Here is a 16,959-nt window from a genome sequence, read left to right on the forward strand (position 1 = left end):
TATGTATATATATGTATGTATGTATGTATATATATATATGTATGTATATATATATATGTATGTGTGTATATATATATATATATATATATATTGTAGCTCTTGCAGAATAAGGTAGCAATACAATATTTTTTTTTTTATTCACAGTCATCTATCTTTGCTTTACTATTGGGAGCAGCATTTCCATCGATATTATCACATTAAAGGTTTAAGTCCTAATTATTTTAGGTAGACCACAAAAAATGAACATTTTAATAATGAGAAATTGAAACTGTAAAAATGTGTGAATAGCTGCTAACTTATTTTGGGGAGTATTTTTTTTTAAAGAAAGATTCTATTAACTCATGTTCTGTAGTGCTAACAGTTATCTTAATACACATTTTATTTTTCTTGATAGATGATTCTCGATGCATGCTTTGTGACAAGATTGGTGACACCCCAGATCTCATTTTCTGCACTGGTTGTGGATTGCACTATCATGGCTCTTGTCTCGAAATCACAGTTACGCCTCTAAAACGAAGTGGCTGGCAGTGTCCCGAGTGTAAAGTGTGCCAAACGTGCAGGTAAATTTTAAGTACCAGTCTGTTTTGTTACACATTCAGCCTCTCTCAGTACCATAAGAGCTGTTCTTTCCATGAGTCAAGTACAAGAAGACTTTGCTTTGAACATGTTTGTTGGAACAGTGAATTTTTGAAATATAGCTAGTAGTTAAGTACTTCATGTAGACTTTCTAGTACTTGCTTTTGAGTAGGGTTACATTTTTGGATTAATGTGGAATTAACTTTTTATTTTTTTTTTTACATTGAAGAAACAAGTCCAAAACTGTTTTAGTTTCTCTCAGCATAAGTAACAGACCATTTAATAAATTTTTGATTGCATGTCAAATGCAGAAATAATCCTATTAAACAAAATGTAAATGAATGTATGATGATATATTCCCATATCTAAAGTTGTTACATGTAGCAGCACTAATATTAAGCATTTTTTAGTGTTTTTTTTTTTTAGCAATCTTATCTGTTTTTAAACATTTTGCAGGCGGTCATAGATTGAAAAAAATCATTTATTTGAAAATCTAGAGCCTGCATAATGTTTTAGTCTTTTTTTTTTTTTCTTCTTCTCAATCTTTTTGGATACAAGAGATGACTTAATATTACCGTTGTCCTAGATACAAGACTTGACTATAAAGGAAGGCTGCATGATTTACCCCCCCAAAAAAGACACAGTATTGCAATAATAACTTTCTCCCTGACAGGAAACCTGGTGAGGATTCCATGATGTTGGTGTGCGATGCCTGTGATAAAGGGTATCACACCTTTTGTCTGAAGCCAGCCATTGAGGATCTGCCAACAGGCTCATGGAAGTGCAAGGTAATTTATTTTTTCGATTAAATAATTTCAAAGTGTTTTGTTTGAGCAGCTACTTTTTTTTTGCTTATGAAATTTGATTTTTTTAACCTCTTTAATACAGTACAAATATAAGTATTCAGACTTGTAATTTGTTTAATGTATATGCTCTTTATTTAGAATTGTCGAGTGTGTCGCAGCTGTGGTTGTCGGGCATCACAGATGGACCCTGGTAGCCCATGGTTTGAGAACTATTCTGTGTGCAAGAAATGCCAAGAGCAAAGAAGTCTATCAGTGACATGTGTACGCTGCAATCAGTCTGATTTATTGGAAAATATGCGACAGTGCTCCATGTGCTCAAAGTAAGTTCTTCCTGGATGTATTTCCACTGTCTTTGAGTTGTCGGTTATATTAGTGGGTACTCAAGAAATTTACTTATAGAAATACCTAACATGGATACATTTTATTGTTTGATTGTATTAGGCACTTAATTATCAAGCTGCATTAAATAGTATTCTGAAATATATTTGTCTTGCTTTTCCATAATTTAAATAGAAAGTAGTCATTGTTTAAATTCTTCTATTCTATTCAACGGATTAATCTGTAATATGTTTTGTTGTGGTCCCAGGTTCCACCATTTACATTGCGTACCCAGTGCAGGCTGTCCAGCATGTAGCAAAGAGGAATCTGTTGAACCGAAGAAAGATGAACAGGACAAAAGCAGTGAGATCCAGGACACAGCCCTGTCAGAATGTGAAGAGAAACCACTAGGTTGGTAAACGGATCCGATTTTTGGACTATGTTTAAAAGATAGTTTGACCTAAAAGGCCATTGGCATTACAAAAAGATTACCTTCCATGCAATGACTTATGCAGGGTGAGGTACAACCTATTGGTTTATTGTGAACTTGCCTTTGCTAACCTCTGCTTTTGATTAATAATGCTTATCCTGTGTCTTTATTTTTTGAATCATTGACCAAGGAATAAGCATGCAGATCAATACTTTCTTTTGTCTTTGTTTTTGGTAAGTGGCTTAGAAAACATTGAAACACGAGACAGCCAGGCCCTTAGGTTATTCAGAGGAAAGCCATGTTGGTGCATATTTAGGCCAGTTTTTTCTTCTTCTAAACTAGTCATTTTTGGGAGCTGTAGATAAGAGAGCTGTCCCATCACCATCCCTTAATACATATGTAGGTAATTTATGAAACTTGTAGAAAGTTATAAAGTTTGCTGAACTGATTACATTATGCATCTGGAAACAGCTGGTTTTGTCATCAGTATCTATAAATAGTTTAATCACAGTTTCTTGCGTATACTACACTGACTGAAATGTGTATTTTTGTATTGGTTATCCATGGCTTGCAGTTTGATGAGATTGTTATTTCTGTAGATGTTTTAACACCAGAAGAAGATGAGCTGGGCACCTCGGACAATGAAGCGGCAGAGGCTCCAGAGATGCTTCCTGATATTCCATTACCACCAACTGAGTCCAGAAGTCCACCACCACTGGAGGCAGAACCTTCACCTCAGGAGAGGATAATAGATTCCTGTCCATCACCTGAGGAGGCTCCTGTACTAGTGACGGTGGAAGATGAAGATATGGAAGTAGAGGAAGAAGGCCCTAGTGAAACACAAGCTGTGAAATTAAACGTACAGTTAGTTTCACCAAATCCATCTCTTAAGACTTCATCATTAATACGTTCAGTTCCTGATAGGACTTGGGCAGATACCTCATTAACTGAGGACATGCAGCCTTTGGATTCTGGGAGTGGAGACTGTGCCACGTCCTGCAGTCCCCCAAGGACAAAAGAGGATAATTTGAGTAGTGAGTCTGAGCAGCCATCTGCTTTAGACTCTGAAATGGTTATGGACTCTGACGAACCTCATTGCAAGGCTGAGATAGAAGCATTAAGTATAGATCACACAGTAGGTCAAGAGGTTGCTGGGGACTTTTCTATTGGCAAAGCTCATATTCCTATTAGATGCACTATCATAAAGTCAGACATTGTAAATGAGATTTCCAATCTGAGCCAAGGAGATACTATCGGTAGCTATCATGGCTCGGATGCTTTATGTTCACCTGAGCCTGAGGGCGGGTCCCTCTCTATGGAGATGTGCTTGCATAGGGAGGATGGGTCTCTGAGGCTCTGCACAGACTCTATGCCTGAAACTGATGACTCCCTGATTTATGATCCATCTTTTGGTAAATTGGATGGAGAGAAGTCACGACGCAAGAGTTCTCCAGGACGATCAAGAGTAAAACATGTAAGTTAATGTGTAATTACAAATAAATGGGAAAAGAACATTGGTAATTTTGTTCCACCATTCTACGCACCTCACACAACTTTTCTTAATTCTTGTGTTATACGCAGCAGGATAATTATGGTAATACTTGGTTTAGCATTTCTTCTTTATGGGTCAGTTGTCTGCCTTGTTCGAGTATTTAAAGTATCCAAATCCAAGAACAAATCTGCCATATGTCACTCCTTAGATATGGTATCTACTGTTTTCTTTTTCAAGCTGTATTTTGACCACTGAGCCTTCTAGTTACACACTTCCAACAATGCCTACTCAGTGTATTTTATCTACTTTCTTAGGACTACAGAACTGCTATGCCTTTATTCCTTTTTATAACAGTAGTGTGTTTTATAGTTCAGAGGAAAATGGGATAGAGTTAAGATAACACTGAATCGTACAGGACAGAGAACAGCACAGGAATTCTGGCAGTATCATTATGAATCTTTTTGCACTCATCCAAAAGGGAGCAAACAATAAAACATTTTTTTTTTGGTGTTTACTTACATAAATTAAACCAGTGACAGATTGTGGACAGAAATTCTGCATTGTTAGTACTTTAGCAACAGTTTTTTTTTTTTTCATTCTTTTTTTCTTTTGTAACGTTTCTCTCTGTTGTCCGGCATCAAACTGAAACCTGTTCCATGGGATCTCTGACTTCTCACGAGCAAATTGGCTTGGGTTTTTACTGGGGTGCTCTATAGTGTTAGGAAAGGTATAGCCTGGAATTCTGTGAATCTGGCACATTTGCTCCTCCCTAAAATCATAGTGACTAAAGTTCTTACTATGAAGGACAAAGTTTTCATGCATAAGTAATTAGGCAGCACTTATCTTAGGGAGCAGTGCCACCTACCCCTTCTCATTTATTCAATATAAGAGACCCATAGAGGGGCAGCTATATTGAGGCAAAGATATTTTTTATTTTATAGTTATTTCCGTTTTCCTTGTATCAGGTTTTTTCCCCAGAATAAACTATTTAATTTACAAGACCACTGGTTTATTTTGTTGTATAGGGCCGTAGTAGCAGCTTTCCTGGAAGGCGGAGATCCCGTGGAGGCAGTGGTGCTGGCAGCAGCCGAGGGCGAGGGAGATCAAGGTTAAAATCTACAACCTCTTCAATAGAGACACTGCCGGTAAGAAGTCTTAAGCATGCAATTTTAATTTTTTTATCATTTGAATTCCATGCAAATGTGCAATGCTGAAAAATGCCTTTCTTGAGTCTTTCCTTGAACTTTATCAAATAGGTTGCAAAACTTGTATGTAGCTAGTTGAGACATGTTTGCCTAAATGATTTTTAGTTTGAATTGCTTGAGCTTTCTAAAAGAAGCGAAATAAATGGGGTGGGGGGTTGCATTAGGCTGTGGTATCATCCCATGTACACAAATATGAATGTGTTCTTAGCTGGCAGATGTTGAAAGTTCTCCTAGCAAAGAAGAAGAAGAGGAAGAAGATGACACAATGCAAAATACTGTGGTGCTTTTCTCCAACACAGACAAGTTTGTACTCATGCAGGTGAGGTTTTATGCTGGCCATCCCTTTGTCGCTCACTTTCTGTGAATTTCGGTTTTTAACATTGTTTTATTACCTAGGATATGTGTGTGGTTTGCGGCAGTTTTGGACGTGGCTCCGAAGGGCATCTTTTGGCGTGTTCACAATGTTCTCAGTGCTATCACCCCTATTGTGTAAACAGCAAGGTAATAACCCTATAAAGAAACCTATTAAATGGTAATGTTTTACACAATGCTATCCTAAAAGGTTAAGTTGGATCGGCGGCTCTGGTGATCAAAAATCACACACTGACCTAAAAAGGTTTTTAATCAAAATTAAAGTAACCATTATGTTTTTGTCCACTACATTTTTTTTGGTCTGGATAATTGGTTTTATTTGCTCAAATAATTGAACTTATGTAACTTGTGGGGGTTTGAGAGACTCCTTTTCTCATTCAACCTATTTGTTTTTTTTAAATAATTTTTAGTTTAATTTTTTATTGTTGTCTCCTCTTATTTTAGATTACTAAGGTGATGCTACTAAAAGGCTGGCGTTGTGTGGAGTGCATTGTCTGTGAAGTGTGTGGCAAAGCGACAGATCCCTCTCGCTTGCTTCTGTGTGATGACTGCGACATCAGTTACCACACTTACTGCCTTGACCCACCTCTTCACACTGTACCCAAAGGTGGCTGGAAATGCAAATGGTAAGCATCGCCATACATATACTCAACATTAACCCTCTTGTACTAGCCATGTCTTTCAGCCTTTTTTTTATATATTCTATTTTAACATAATTTTGTTTTCATATGTGGTAGTCTGACTGGTTATCTATTTTTCAAATAATATTCATGTACTTTGCAATTCTGTATATATGGAGGAAACCTGTACCTGGAAACGATTTGTAATAGAAGGCAGAGCAGTTAAGTATGGGCTCCCATCTTTGTACTTGCTTTGAGTTAGGAATTAAATAGGACTTCAGCCATTGGACCACTAGAGAACTAGCAATGCAATCATACATCCTATTAAAAGTTTCTTTAAAGTTATGTCTGATCTCTAAAGGAGAAATTATATTGCTTGTTAACTTTCTATTTTGCACTGCTGTGCTACAGATACCTTTGTTCACCCAAAGTAGTTCTCAGTGTTTGGTGGAACAAAAAGAACACCGTAAATGGAGAACTTTTCATGTGACTGACTTTTTGATGCATTTTTGTAATAGTATATGCTTTTTTAGGTGTGATTTCTTGTTCTCCTTCACAGTGCAAGGAAATGTTGAGTAATAGATTTAATGTAAATGAAAAGTGTAAATTACCCTTGGCATTTCCTGTTCTTTAGTTTACATAGGTAAATGCTGACTATGAAACCATTTTTACCTTTTTAGGTGTGTTTGCTGCATGCAGTGTGGATCTATAAGCCCAGGCTTCCATGCAGAGTGGCAGAATAACTACACACACTGTGCACCCTGTGGTAGTTTGGTTAGCTGCCCAGTTTGCCATCTCAATTACCAAGAAGAGGATCTTCTGATACAGTGTCAGAACTGTGAAAGGCAAGTTTTGTCCTTTTTATTCTATAGTCTGTGTCTTGCTTCTTCCACACAGTATGAATGGTACATTCACTTCTTCCACACAGTATGAATGGTACATTCAATTTTTTTTTTGTGTATACAGGTGGCTCCATGCCGTGTGCGAGAACTTGTTCACAGAAGATGAAGTAGAACAGGCAGCAGATGAAGGCTTTGACTGCACAGCTTGTCAGCCATTCATTGTGAAACCACTTCGTATGTATAATGTTTTAGAGTTCTTTGCTTACTGTACATATAATTAGTACAGCGTTTTATGTCAAGAAATGCAATAAATTATTAAAATTGGTTTTGCATTTGTTTTTTCTAGCGCCTGTAATCCTTCCACCTAGCCCAGTTAAGGTTAGGGAGCCAGGTACGTACTGACCAATGTTTATTTAAATCTAATTACATACTGTGCAAAGGTATTCCCTAAAGAGAATCATTCCTGGCATTAAAAAAAAAAAAAAAAATCAAAAATGTTTTTTTTTCTTTCTCTCCCCCCGCCCCCCCCCCCAATAATTGTAGAGCCCCAATATTTCCGATTTGAAGGAGTTTGGCTGACAGAGGCTGGAATGGCTTTGCTGCGCAGTCTCACCTTATCTCCCATCCAGAAAAAGAAGCCTAGGCGCTCTCGGCTTAGTACTGGTGGAGAGATTTTCTTGGATTGTCCAGAACATGGGATTTCTGAGGAAAGGAAAGATGATGCAGAATGCGAAGAGCAAAAGGGAGAAGGTATAATTGAAACATATTGCTCTACAAAAGCATCCCATTGTATCAAAGTATTGTAAAATTACCCCTTGCCATTTAATTCCTAACTAAAATTATATAAGTACATATATTTTGATAAATCCTTAGGTACATTTGAACACGAGTATGGCTTCTTTGTGACCTAATCAGTGTGTTTGAGAGCACATGTCCCATGTACCTTTGCCTATTTATGTCAAAATAGAGGCTGGTATCACAACACTGTGCTTTCTACTAACCCCTCCTGTAGCTCATGTATTTGCCTACATCAAATAGTACAGTAAAGCTGGGGTCAGTCGAGCTGGTAAGGCATTGCATGATGGATCGACTGGAGTTATGTGCCTGACGGCAGCAAAATTGCAGTGGTATTGTCATTAGACTCTTCATCCTGTAGTACAGCTAATGCACAAAAGCCTGACAGCGCTGCTGATAATTACATGTTGGCCAGCCTGCAGAAAGGAGTAGTGTGCATACTTCTAATAGGGAAACTCTAGGTGGGAAATACAGAAAAATACTCAATGAACATAAAGTGATTGACAACAATGTACACATTAAGTTTTTGATGTTCACGTAGTTTGTTTTGACAAAACTATTTTTGCCTTATTGTGATACTATATTTGGTTTCAGGGTGCCATAATGAATCCATGGAGTGTGACATCAAATTAGAACCTCCTGGCAGTCCTGACCGTGATGGTGGAAAGGACATGGAAACAGGGAAGGGAAATGAGGATTCAGAAGATGTGAAAAAGAAAAAGAGAAAGCCGTATAGGCCAGGTATTTTTCATTCTTTGAGTTGTTTCCATTGATACATTTCACTTAAATTGTGTACAGACCTGATGACTGATAAATTCACCTCATAGGCATTGGTGGCTTTATGATACGACAAAGAAAAACCCACACACGGTCAAAAAAAGGGCATGCTGCTTTCTTAGAAGCCTTCCGGGAGAGCCAAGGCCAAGACCAAACTCATCCAGATGATGGTAGGGCTCTGCACAGTTTGTGTTAGCCAAAAGACTGAAAATTTGTGTTTTAAAGGCATTCCCTATTAGCCTTTTTTTTTGATTTTTTTTTTTTAAAACTAACATTTGCTTTGTAACTCCCCCAGTAATTGTATTTCAATTCAATTGCACTTTTTGCTTTGCTTTATCCTGTTTTTTCATGGTTATTTTAGTTCCAGAGACGCCTACAGAAGGTGGTGCTGAGCAAGGAACTACGGAGGCAGATGAGAAAAAGAAACGAAGAGGGCGAAAAAAGAGCAAACTTGAAGATATGTTTCCAGCATACCTTCAGGTAAAGTTCTAAAGTTGTATGTGGGTTCTTCTGATTAAATTTAAAATGCACTTCAATCATTTTACAGAGCAATATCCTGTCATTTCCAAAAAAACTGAAGATCAATAGCACAGTTCATGTGACACAAAAACATTAGATTTTCAGTTCCTAAATGCAAGGTTTTTAGATACTTCTGTAAAACTTCGATGTAATGTAGAATGTAAAATAAGCCACTTGCTTCATTCTATCCTAAATTTTGACTGTTGAAACTTCATAGCTTCTTAATTCATATTCATAATTCCATTTTACATCCATAACAGGAAGCCTTTTTTGGGAAGGAGCTAATGGAACTGAGTAAACAAGCCCTTCTTGCTGCTCGGCCCTTACCTCAGAAGACAAAAAGTATACAGAGCATACAATGTCCAGCACCTGGTGCTCCAGCTCAGAATTCGCAACCCCCGCAGACAGGCACAGGTAAGGATATATTATTTATTAAGAATATAAAAAGATGCTGATAAGGAGGGTATGAGGAAGGCCCTTATGGGCTTCCTCAGGGGATACGGAGAAAAACTATAGACCACTGTGAAAGTATATAAAGAAAATACATATAAATAGTTAAGCAAAAAAAAAAACACAACACGCAAAAAGCACCGAATATGTAATACAATGTCTTTTATAGGTGAATATAAAGTAAGATTTTTTTTTTTATCATCAAAGATTATAATAGCAATTCCTTAATATACCGAACATGCACCAGAAAGAAAATGGTTTCCGAATCAAAAAACAAACTTTTAGAGTATTTAGTACCGTAAGCTTGCACTTAAATTGTGCTTTACAACTTGGCAACTGGTAGATACTGCAGTTTTCTGCAGCATGAACTTTCTTAAAACCAGAAAAATATTGTTGAGTTCGAAGTAACACCCTACATGGGGAAAAGGTGGGTATAGTTTTATAAACTAATGTACAGTGAGTGAATGTTCATATAAAAGAATTGGCTTTCATTCAAGGGAAAAACGGCATATGGTTTAAAACTGTGGTCGCCACCCTTTTCAAACCCACAGACCACTAAAATTACCAGCTCCGGACTGCGCATTCGTGGGGAGCCGTGTGTCACTTAAAGGGGAAGGAACTTCCCCCAGAGTGACATCATGATTTCAGAATCCGTCCACTCTCCAATCTCAGATCTGAGCCTGCGATGGTAGTGGGTGGGTTGTGTCCAGAGAGACAACCTGCCCTGAGCCTGCGATCCGTATTAGGGACGTGGTCCGCGGCTCTGGCCAGTGCGCCCCCCTGTGTGGACTCTGCTCAGGGGCGCACAGAGCCGCAGAACACTGGTTGGCTACCGCTGGTTTAGAACAGTGGTCTTTAACTCGGTCTTTGATGGCCAGGATCCACACACATTAATTTTACTCAGACTTTTGACAATTAAATGCAGTAAGAAATGATTTTGCGAAGTTACAGCTCATTACTTGATTTATACCAAAATCTGTAGTTGAAGACTTCTGGTTTAAACCTATACTTTAAAATCAGGATGATTGTAATGTGAAACCTGACAAATGTTTCAATTATAGTCAATTCAGTTTAGTCATGCAGATTGCCATTTTATACTTATTTTACTAAAGAAGCTGGTTGCCTAAATATCATGCCCACCCCCTGGCTTTGACACTGATCAGTTTGTGTATATAAGCAGATAAATGTTGACTTCAATTTTCCTTCCACAAATTAGTATCTTATGGCAGCCAGTGGGTCAGTGTACCAGCCAGTGGGCTTTTGTCTCCAAAAAAAAAGTTTGCTAGTGTTTGCTGAACTCTGAAGTTTTCTTACTTCTGATGATCCGATGGCTTCAGCAGCTTGTCGTTTATATAAATCTAAGAATGCATATTTGGAGTCCTGGTTTTGACCCAATGGTCAACTAAACTTTCAGAAGTAGAAGCTCGCGATAGCAGCATTTAAGTTTCTCTTTATTTCACCTTGGTTTACCTTGGTTGCGTTATAAATAAAAGCACCCTTGTGATGATGCAGCTATTCACATTTTGAATTGTGTACCTCATGCAGTTAAGCACCGTATCTGAGGTTTTATTTTGCAGTCCCAGAAATATTATGTTGTCTGAGTTGGAGAATGGCGGTGGGAACTTTTAAGTGCTTTGTCACAGGATCTCATACACGCACATATTCACTTACAGAGAGAGATATATGTTCATAGTCTTTTGAAAGGTTCTCAGATTACTGTTCCTTGTCGAAGTTAAATCTTAACTATTGTGTTTTCTTACTAGCAGACCCTGTACCACCTGCTTCAAGCTCTGCATTGCCTCATGAAGATTCAGACAGCAATGAAACTAAAACTGAAAATCCAGGTTAGGAAAACTTGAGAGCTGATTTCCCTAGTACTCTATAAATAATTTAAGTAATTTATGAGCTGAAAAAGAATGGTGGTAGCTTTAATGCAGCAATGTCCTAGATGCTGTACCTAGCCTTAATATTTTTGTGAATACGGGGTTGCCTGTGTTATATTCCAGATTGTGATCAATGCTAAAATCATCCTGTGCAGTAAAAGGCGCATAGACCTATACCTGGGGATGATGGTCTGAGAAGTAGGGCTTCTGGCATGACTGCATTATCCCATACACAAAACAAGCTAATAACCCTTGCGGTTTTAAAGGGTCACCTACTGGAAGTGAAAAAATATTTTAGCTGGACTTCTGCTTTTAATTATTTTGCCAGTTACTTTAATTTTGTTTCTTATGCTGAGCCTCTGCTTGGACATTTGATAAATTTTGTGTCTTTAGCATTTTGCTTGAATTGGTTTTGCTCAAAAAGGTGGTTATAAATGTAACTAAAGTAGTTGTGCCGGGAGAGATTGTTGCAGTTATCATAACTTAAGATATTTGAGCCACTGATTCCAGATTTGTTTGCAGCTTTTTAAAGTTAAAGACTTCTGTTAGTACTGAAAGCATTTGTAGTAGCATTTTGAGAGGGAAGTACAGATGGCAGACTGTTTTTGTCAAGAAAGGTTTATTTTAATTTGCAGGATGCCCTTAGTGATGTTGAATACTTTCAACATAGGTTCATACCATCCTGGAGCTGCTTGGAGTTCTTGGAACTATCAAGTCGATCACTGCCATTGTTCCCAGAACATAAATGAGCAGTGAGTTTGTAGGCAGATTTAGGGATATTTGTGGAACTACCTAATCCACTAAAAACGGTAAAAGCCTTTAATGTGATATGTTGATTGTCTGTCTTTAGTCTGCATATGGATTTCTACTGAAATTCAACATCATATTTAGTTGAGTGCCTATTTTCCTGGGCAGTTTTTTTTAATAGTTTTTGATGATTTGTTTTTTTTTTTATTGTTTTTTTTGTCTTAATACTACTGGAAGCAGCTTTGTTAGTTGAGATTATGAAACCTCTCAGATCTTTTTTTGTTTATGTTGGCAAAATAACACTCATGATGTTTTTCATGTTGCTTAGGGTTAAGCGAGAGTTTTTTTAATGCTTTATTCTATATCTTTGTGACTTGCTATCAAGTTTATTTGCTTTAATTCTCTGGTCTGGGTTTTTGCTAGTGTTTTGTTTCCTTCTTCTTGTGTTACTGCGCTTTGGGCATAGTATATTTACCTGGCGTCCCCTCTCCGCAGAGGAAACGTCAAAAACCGAGGTCCTGAACGTCGCTGCTGCTTCTCACACTGGAGAGAGAATTACGATGCCGCTGCCAGAGGGAGCCCTCGGCTCAGATCTGGATAAAATCTCCATGGAGGGTTGGTCTTGCAGCCTTACCCCAAACGTCTTTGTTTGTGGTGTGTTGAAAATGAAGTGGTGGAATTTGCTTCTGCAACAGATCTCAGAAAAACCTTTCATTACATTTTGACACTTTTCCAGGTCCTAATGTGATCCTGCCCTGATGGTTGCTGTGTAGCAATGTGTCATTGTTTGTGTGTCTGTTCGTTATGATCCCATTAAATGACACAAGAGCCAGCCATTCTGTAAGGTCTTGTTTTGTCTTTGTTTCCCCTCATTACATATCCCTTTTCTTTTTAGATTATGGGCTTGATTTACTAAAGAATATGAACATATATCAGCATATCATATAGCAGTAAATTGTATGCTCATAGGTGTGAATAGTAATAATAGTCCAGATTCTGAATGTAACCTAAGATGTGGTATGGATAAAATTACAACTATGATTTTTAGTGGCTGCCAAACTGTTTTTTTTATTTAAATGTACTTACTATGCAAGATTAAAACCACAGGGAGTGTGCATTGCTATCCTTAAGAGACTGTGGGATCCTTTCTTTGTAAAAGGCTTCAGTGAGCAATGTAATGAAGAGTTTGCACATGCAATTCTCTGTGCCATTCCTTACATTTCTAGTTTTAGATGCCATCTGGGTGCATTGAATAGAGATTTTGGTGATAAATTTTATACACATGCTGCTCCCCCCCCCCCTATGACTTCATATTCCGTTCAGCCTGGTCCATTTCACTTATCAGGAAGCTTGTCATGATAATTATTTTTTCATGTTTTACACAAAAGACATGCACAATCTGTACTCATGGCTTCTATAAACAGACACAAAAGCAGCCCTATTTGGATATTCAGTGCCTATAGTATTCATAGTTTGCTATGTTCATTAAATGGTGGTAGCAATCTGGTTCAGGAATTGCAATTTTAATGTGTGAAGTAGAAGGGCCAGTAATGCAAATTTACCTAAACATTTTACCTCTATTTTTTACTTTATTAAAAAGGCTCTACATTTTGTGTATGTTCCTTCTTTCTACAAGAATAATTCTCCCTCCAAACTTGTATTTTTTGTTCATTCCTGTTAGAATACACATTACTCTAAACCAGAGTTTCCTGACATTTTTAACTGGGGTACCCCCTTGAAATGTCTTTCAGGTCTTTAGAGAACCCCTATGATAATTATAATATCCACAGCTCAAGTAATCTTTCACATTTGTTGTTATTCCTCTATTGTTATGCATTGAAAAAAAACACTGTTTTTCAAAACTAGGACCTTGAAAAAACTATGATTTGAATGTTTTATTTTATTAGTCAAAAGGAACACAGTTCACCCACACGGGTTAGTTTTAATTACTTACACCCAAAAGAGAAAATTCACTTCTGGCTATTTAGTTGCCCAACTAGGGGTGTGCAGGGTAACTGCCTGTTTCAAGCATAGACTCTTGTGCAAGACACACACCTACATGCATATTAACCGACACACGTACATACTTAAACCTAGGGCACCAACTTTTTTCTAGGTTGAGCAGGCAATACTTCTTTGTAGGAAAAACCTTCCTGCCTTCTATCAAATTCCAATGCTATGCTACTCGTGACACTATGGCAGAATGTGTCTTCTGTAAATTACTATATTGAAATATTTAGTAACATGTTTGGAGACTTCATCCCCACATACATTTAAACGGCCTTTGCTGCTGTAATATAGTAACTGCAGGACTTTCTTTTGTTGCTAAAACAGTGTTGTTACATGCATACCACTAAGCTGCTGTTTGAAACAGGTTCAAGTCGTTCCCTGGAAATCTGTGTGGATGATATCTTGAAGTCCTGTTTGTTTTCCTATGAGCACTGTGTTTTGTTATTTGCAGCATGAAGACTCATATATTCTTTAAGGGGCAACTTATCCAGAAAGAAAGGGAAATCTTTAGCTGTTTGGGGATGTACTTTAAAACATTAAATTGCATTTTTTTTTTTTGTTTTTAAGATCAATTTTGTGTAATTGTAAAATATTTCTGTCCCCCTGTGTTCAATATGTTTTATGCACAAATTTGTTGGTATCTTTCTTTTCACATGGGTTTCCTTGGTTTTCGTCTGTTTTCATTTTTCCTTTTGTATGATTGTTTTTGGCTTTGTAAAATGACAGATTTATAAAAAGGAAGGACTGTTTCTGTAACCTCTCCAAATGTCCTACAATTTTCCAGAGATGCCCAAGATGGAGAACTCGGACATTCAGGAACTGTTGAAGGATGTTCTTGGTACTGCAGATCAAGATCAGCCTGTGAATAGCTCAGCTGGCAGAATTGAAGGAGCACCAACAAGCGGATCAGTAGGTCAGACACAAAGACCATTTACACAAGGTAAGCTTTAATTTCCATCTTAAAACATACACACCATGTACAATAAAACCTTTGGTGTTTTGTGATGGCTATATGCAGGAACTGCTTTGTTGTAATTACTCTCCCCTACTACCTGGTAGTTCCAGGTATGAAGAGGTATGTAACAGAAAAGGACATGGGCAATAAGGCAAGCCTGTGTCTTTGACCTGCATGAGCCAAACATCATTTTTATTTGTCCTCTCTAACAGTTGAATGTATTCATGGGTCTTTTCTTCTTTTTTGCAGGAACGTCCTTGGTTTCTAATTTAAAGATTGAGCCTTATACTCAGTCTGGCTTCTTGGACAACAGGTATGTTATCTTTCACTATAGGAAACTGAAAAGGCATAGCAGCTCTTTGCCATGCATCTTAAAACGGGCTTCTAGATTGTGGCAGGCCTTGTCACTGACATTATTTCACTAACAAAATGTAATTTTTTTTTTTGTAAAAATAAAAAATCCATTCTTATAGGCATTTGGGTTATTAGGGTCCAGCACTTGCATGTAAATAAAACTGGCATAGTCACTTTTTTTTCTAGCAGTTATAGTTGCTATTCTGGGTTTGTGTTGAATGAGCAACTAAAAGAAAAAACCTGACTGGCCAAGAATGTTTTAGGCTGAAACAAAGGAAGGGTTTGCCTTAGTACCTATGTTATAATTCGCTTTTTGTTTGGATCAATTTAATTGATGATGCATTTTCACAAAACATATTGGATATAGCTAAAGTTGCTGTAATCAAATGGAAAGTAAGTTACCAAAAAATCTTTAAAGCCAGAACCATTGTTATCTTGTATCATGTGGATGATTCTCCCAACCCTCATAGACTAGTATTTTACCTATAGTGACCAGCCACCTGATTTTCTGTGATCATTTGTTGATGTGAGACCATCAACTGAATTTTTCTATTCCTAACCTTTTTCCTTCACCTTTCTCTATTTCCATTAACAGATGGAACTTTTCTCCATGTAAATATAGCATAACTTTCAATTGTTATTAACAACATATTTGGGACTTTTGTGTAACAGGTTTTTGTTGCTGGTTATATAAAAGCTGATCTTAAATCGTCTACTTGTGTATCTTTCCAATGAACAGTGGTTTCTATGATACGGCAAAATAATGCTCGTCTTTTCTTTGTCCTTATTTAGGGACAGAAGTGGTTTCTTCAGTCCTGAGCACTGTGACACTGATGGCTCATGGACCACAGCTTCTACTCCAACCACACCAACCACAGAGGGTGAGAATGATGGTCTGTCCTACAATCAACGCAGCTTACAACGCTGGGAAAAAGATGAGGAATTAGGGGAGTTGTCAACAATATCCCCAGTGCTGTATGCCAATAAAAACTTTCCTAATTTGAAAAAGGATTATCCAGGTGAGGAAATAAATTAGGATGGCTGTAAAATGTGTCAACAGATGCATGTATGTTCAGGAGAATATTCAAAACATATAAATAGGCCTACAATGGCAGCTGTGTGAGTTACGCATTACCTAGACAAAATGCAGCCTTTCGTCAATGGGTGCTGTATAACCTTTGCATGTCTTCTTTCAAAAGGGATTGACTTTTTGTTTAGTGCTCTACATTAAATTGCTTTCTTTCAGCCATTGGCAATATTTTCTGTAAACCAATAGCTACATATAATCTTAATCCTTCATTTTCTGCTATGTTAGATTGGTCAAGTCGATGCAAACAGATAATGAAGCTTTGGAGGAAAGTGCCAGCGCAAGACAAAGCTCCTTATTTGGTGTGTATTAAATTACCTTTTTTCCTTATTTTTAAATATGCCTTTGTAAGCATAGTATAAATATGTGTTTAGGTTCCCAATGTATAAATTTTAATGTATTATATATAAGTTAGTTATAATTGATTTGCATTGTTGGGTGATATATGCAAAAAAATGTGGACCTTGTAGTGGCTATTTCAGTGGTTGTCAAAGTTTAATCAATGCCTTTTTGCCCTCCCTAGCAAAAAGCCAAAGATAATCGTGCAGCACATCGTATAAACAAGGTACAGAAGGTATGCATAAATTCTTTTGATATTTTTTTTCCCATCTTTTAAAAGTAAGGTAGATTCTGTAATAAGTAATTGTAACTGTAACTGTCTTTTAGATTGTGTCTTCACATTCTTTGGTACTTATACTGTAAATATTTGAAGATATTTTAA

At 37.2% G+C, this 16,959-nt stretch overlaps 1 protein-coding gene across 1 annotated transcript in view; it reads left to right on the top strand.

Moving 5' to 3' along the window:
• Nucleotides 1-16,959, top strand: part of KMT2D (lysine methyltransferase 2D) — a 71,866-nt gene that overhangs the window by 22,125 nt on the left and 32,782 nt on the right. The window contains exons 7-30 of the mRNA XM_072409299.1: nt 395-560; nt 1,250-1,364; nt 1,521-1,702; nt 1,969-2,111; nt 2,730-3,604; nt 4,648-4,767; nt 5,036-5,146; nt 5,224-5,328; nt 5,644-5,825; nt 6,500-6,664; nt 6,786-6,895; nt 7,008-7,052; nt 7,205-7,411; nt 8,051-8,197; nt 8,284-8,403; nt 8,595-8,713; nt 9,013-9,166; nt 10,966-11,046; nt 12,328-12,447; nt 14,627-14,782; nt 15,047-15,110; nt 15,944-16,170; nt 16,467-16,540; nt 16,762-16,812. Coding sequence (XP_072265400.1) covers nt 395-560; nt 1,250-1,364; nt 1,521-1,702; nt 1,969-2,111; nt 2,730-3,604; nt 4,648-4,767; nt 5,036-5,146; nt 5,224-5,328; nt 5,644-5,825; nt 6,500-6,664; nt 6,786-6,895; nt 7,008-7,052; nt 7,205-7,411; nt 8,051-8,197; nt 8,284-8,403; nt 8,595-8,713; nt 9,013-9,166; nt 10,966-11,046; nt 12,328-12,447; nt 14,627-14,782; nt 15,047-15,110; nt 15,944-16,170; nt 16,467-16,540; nt 16,762-16,812 — 3,839 coding nt within the window. The remainder of the gene's footprint in view (nt 1-394; nt 561-1,249; nt 1,365-1,520; nt 1,703-1,968; nt 2,112-2,729; nt 3,605-4,647; nt 4,768-5,035; nt 5,147-5,223; nt 5,329-5,643; nt 5,826-6,499; nt 6,665-6,785; nt 6,896-7,007; nt 7,053-7,204; nt 7,412-8,050; nt 8,198-8,283; nt 8,404-8,594; nt 8,714-9,012; nt 9,167-10,965; nt 11,047-12,327; nt 12,448-14,626; nt 14,783-15,046; nt 15,111-15,943; nt 16,171-16,466; nt 16,541-16,761; nt 16,813-16,959) is intronic.

The sequence above is a fragment of the Pyxicephalus adspersus genome, chromosome 1, assembly GCF_032062135.1.
Source record: "Pyxicephalus adspersus chromosome 1, UCB_Pads_2.0, whole genome shotgun sequence".
In the NCBI taxonomy this organism is placed as follows: domain Eukaryota; kingdom Metazoa; phylum Chordata; class Amphibia; order Anura; family Pyxicephalidae; genus Pyxicephalus; species Pyxicephalus adspersus.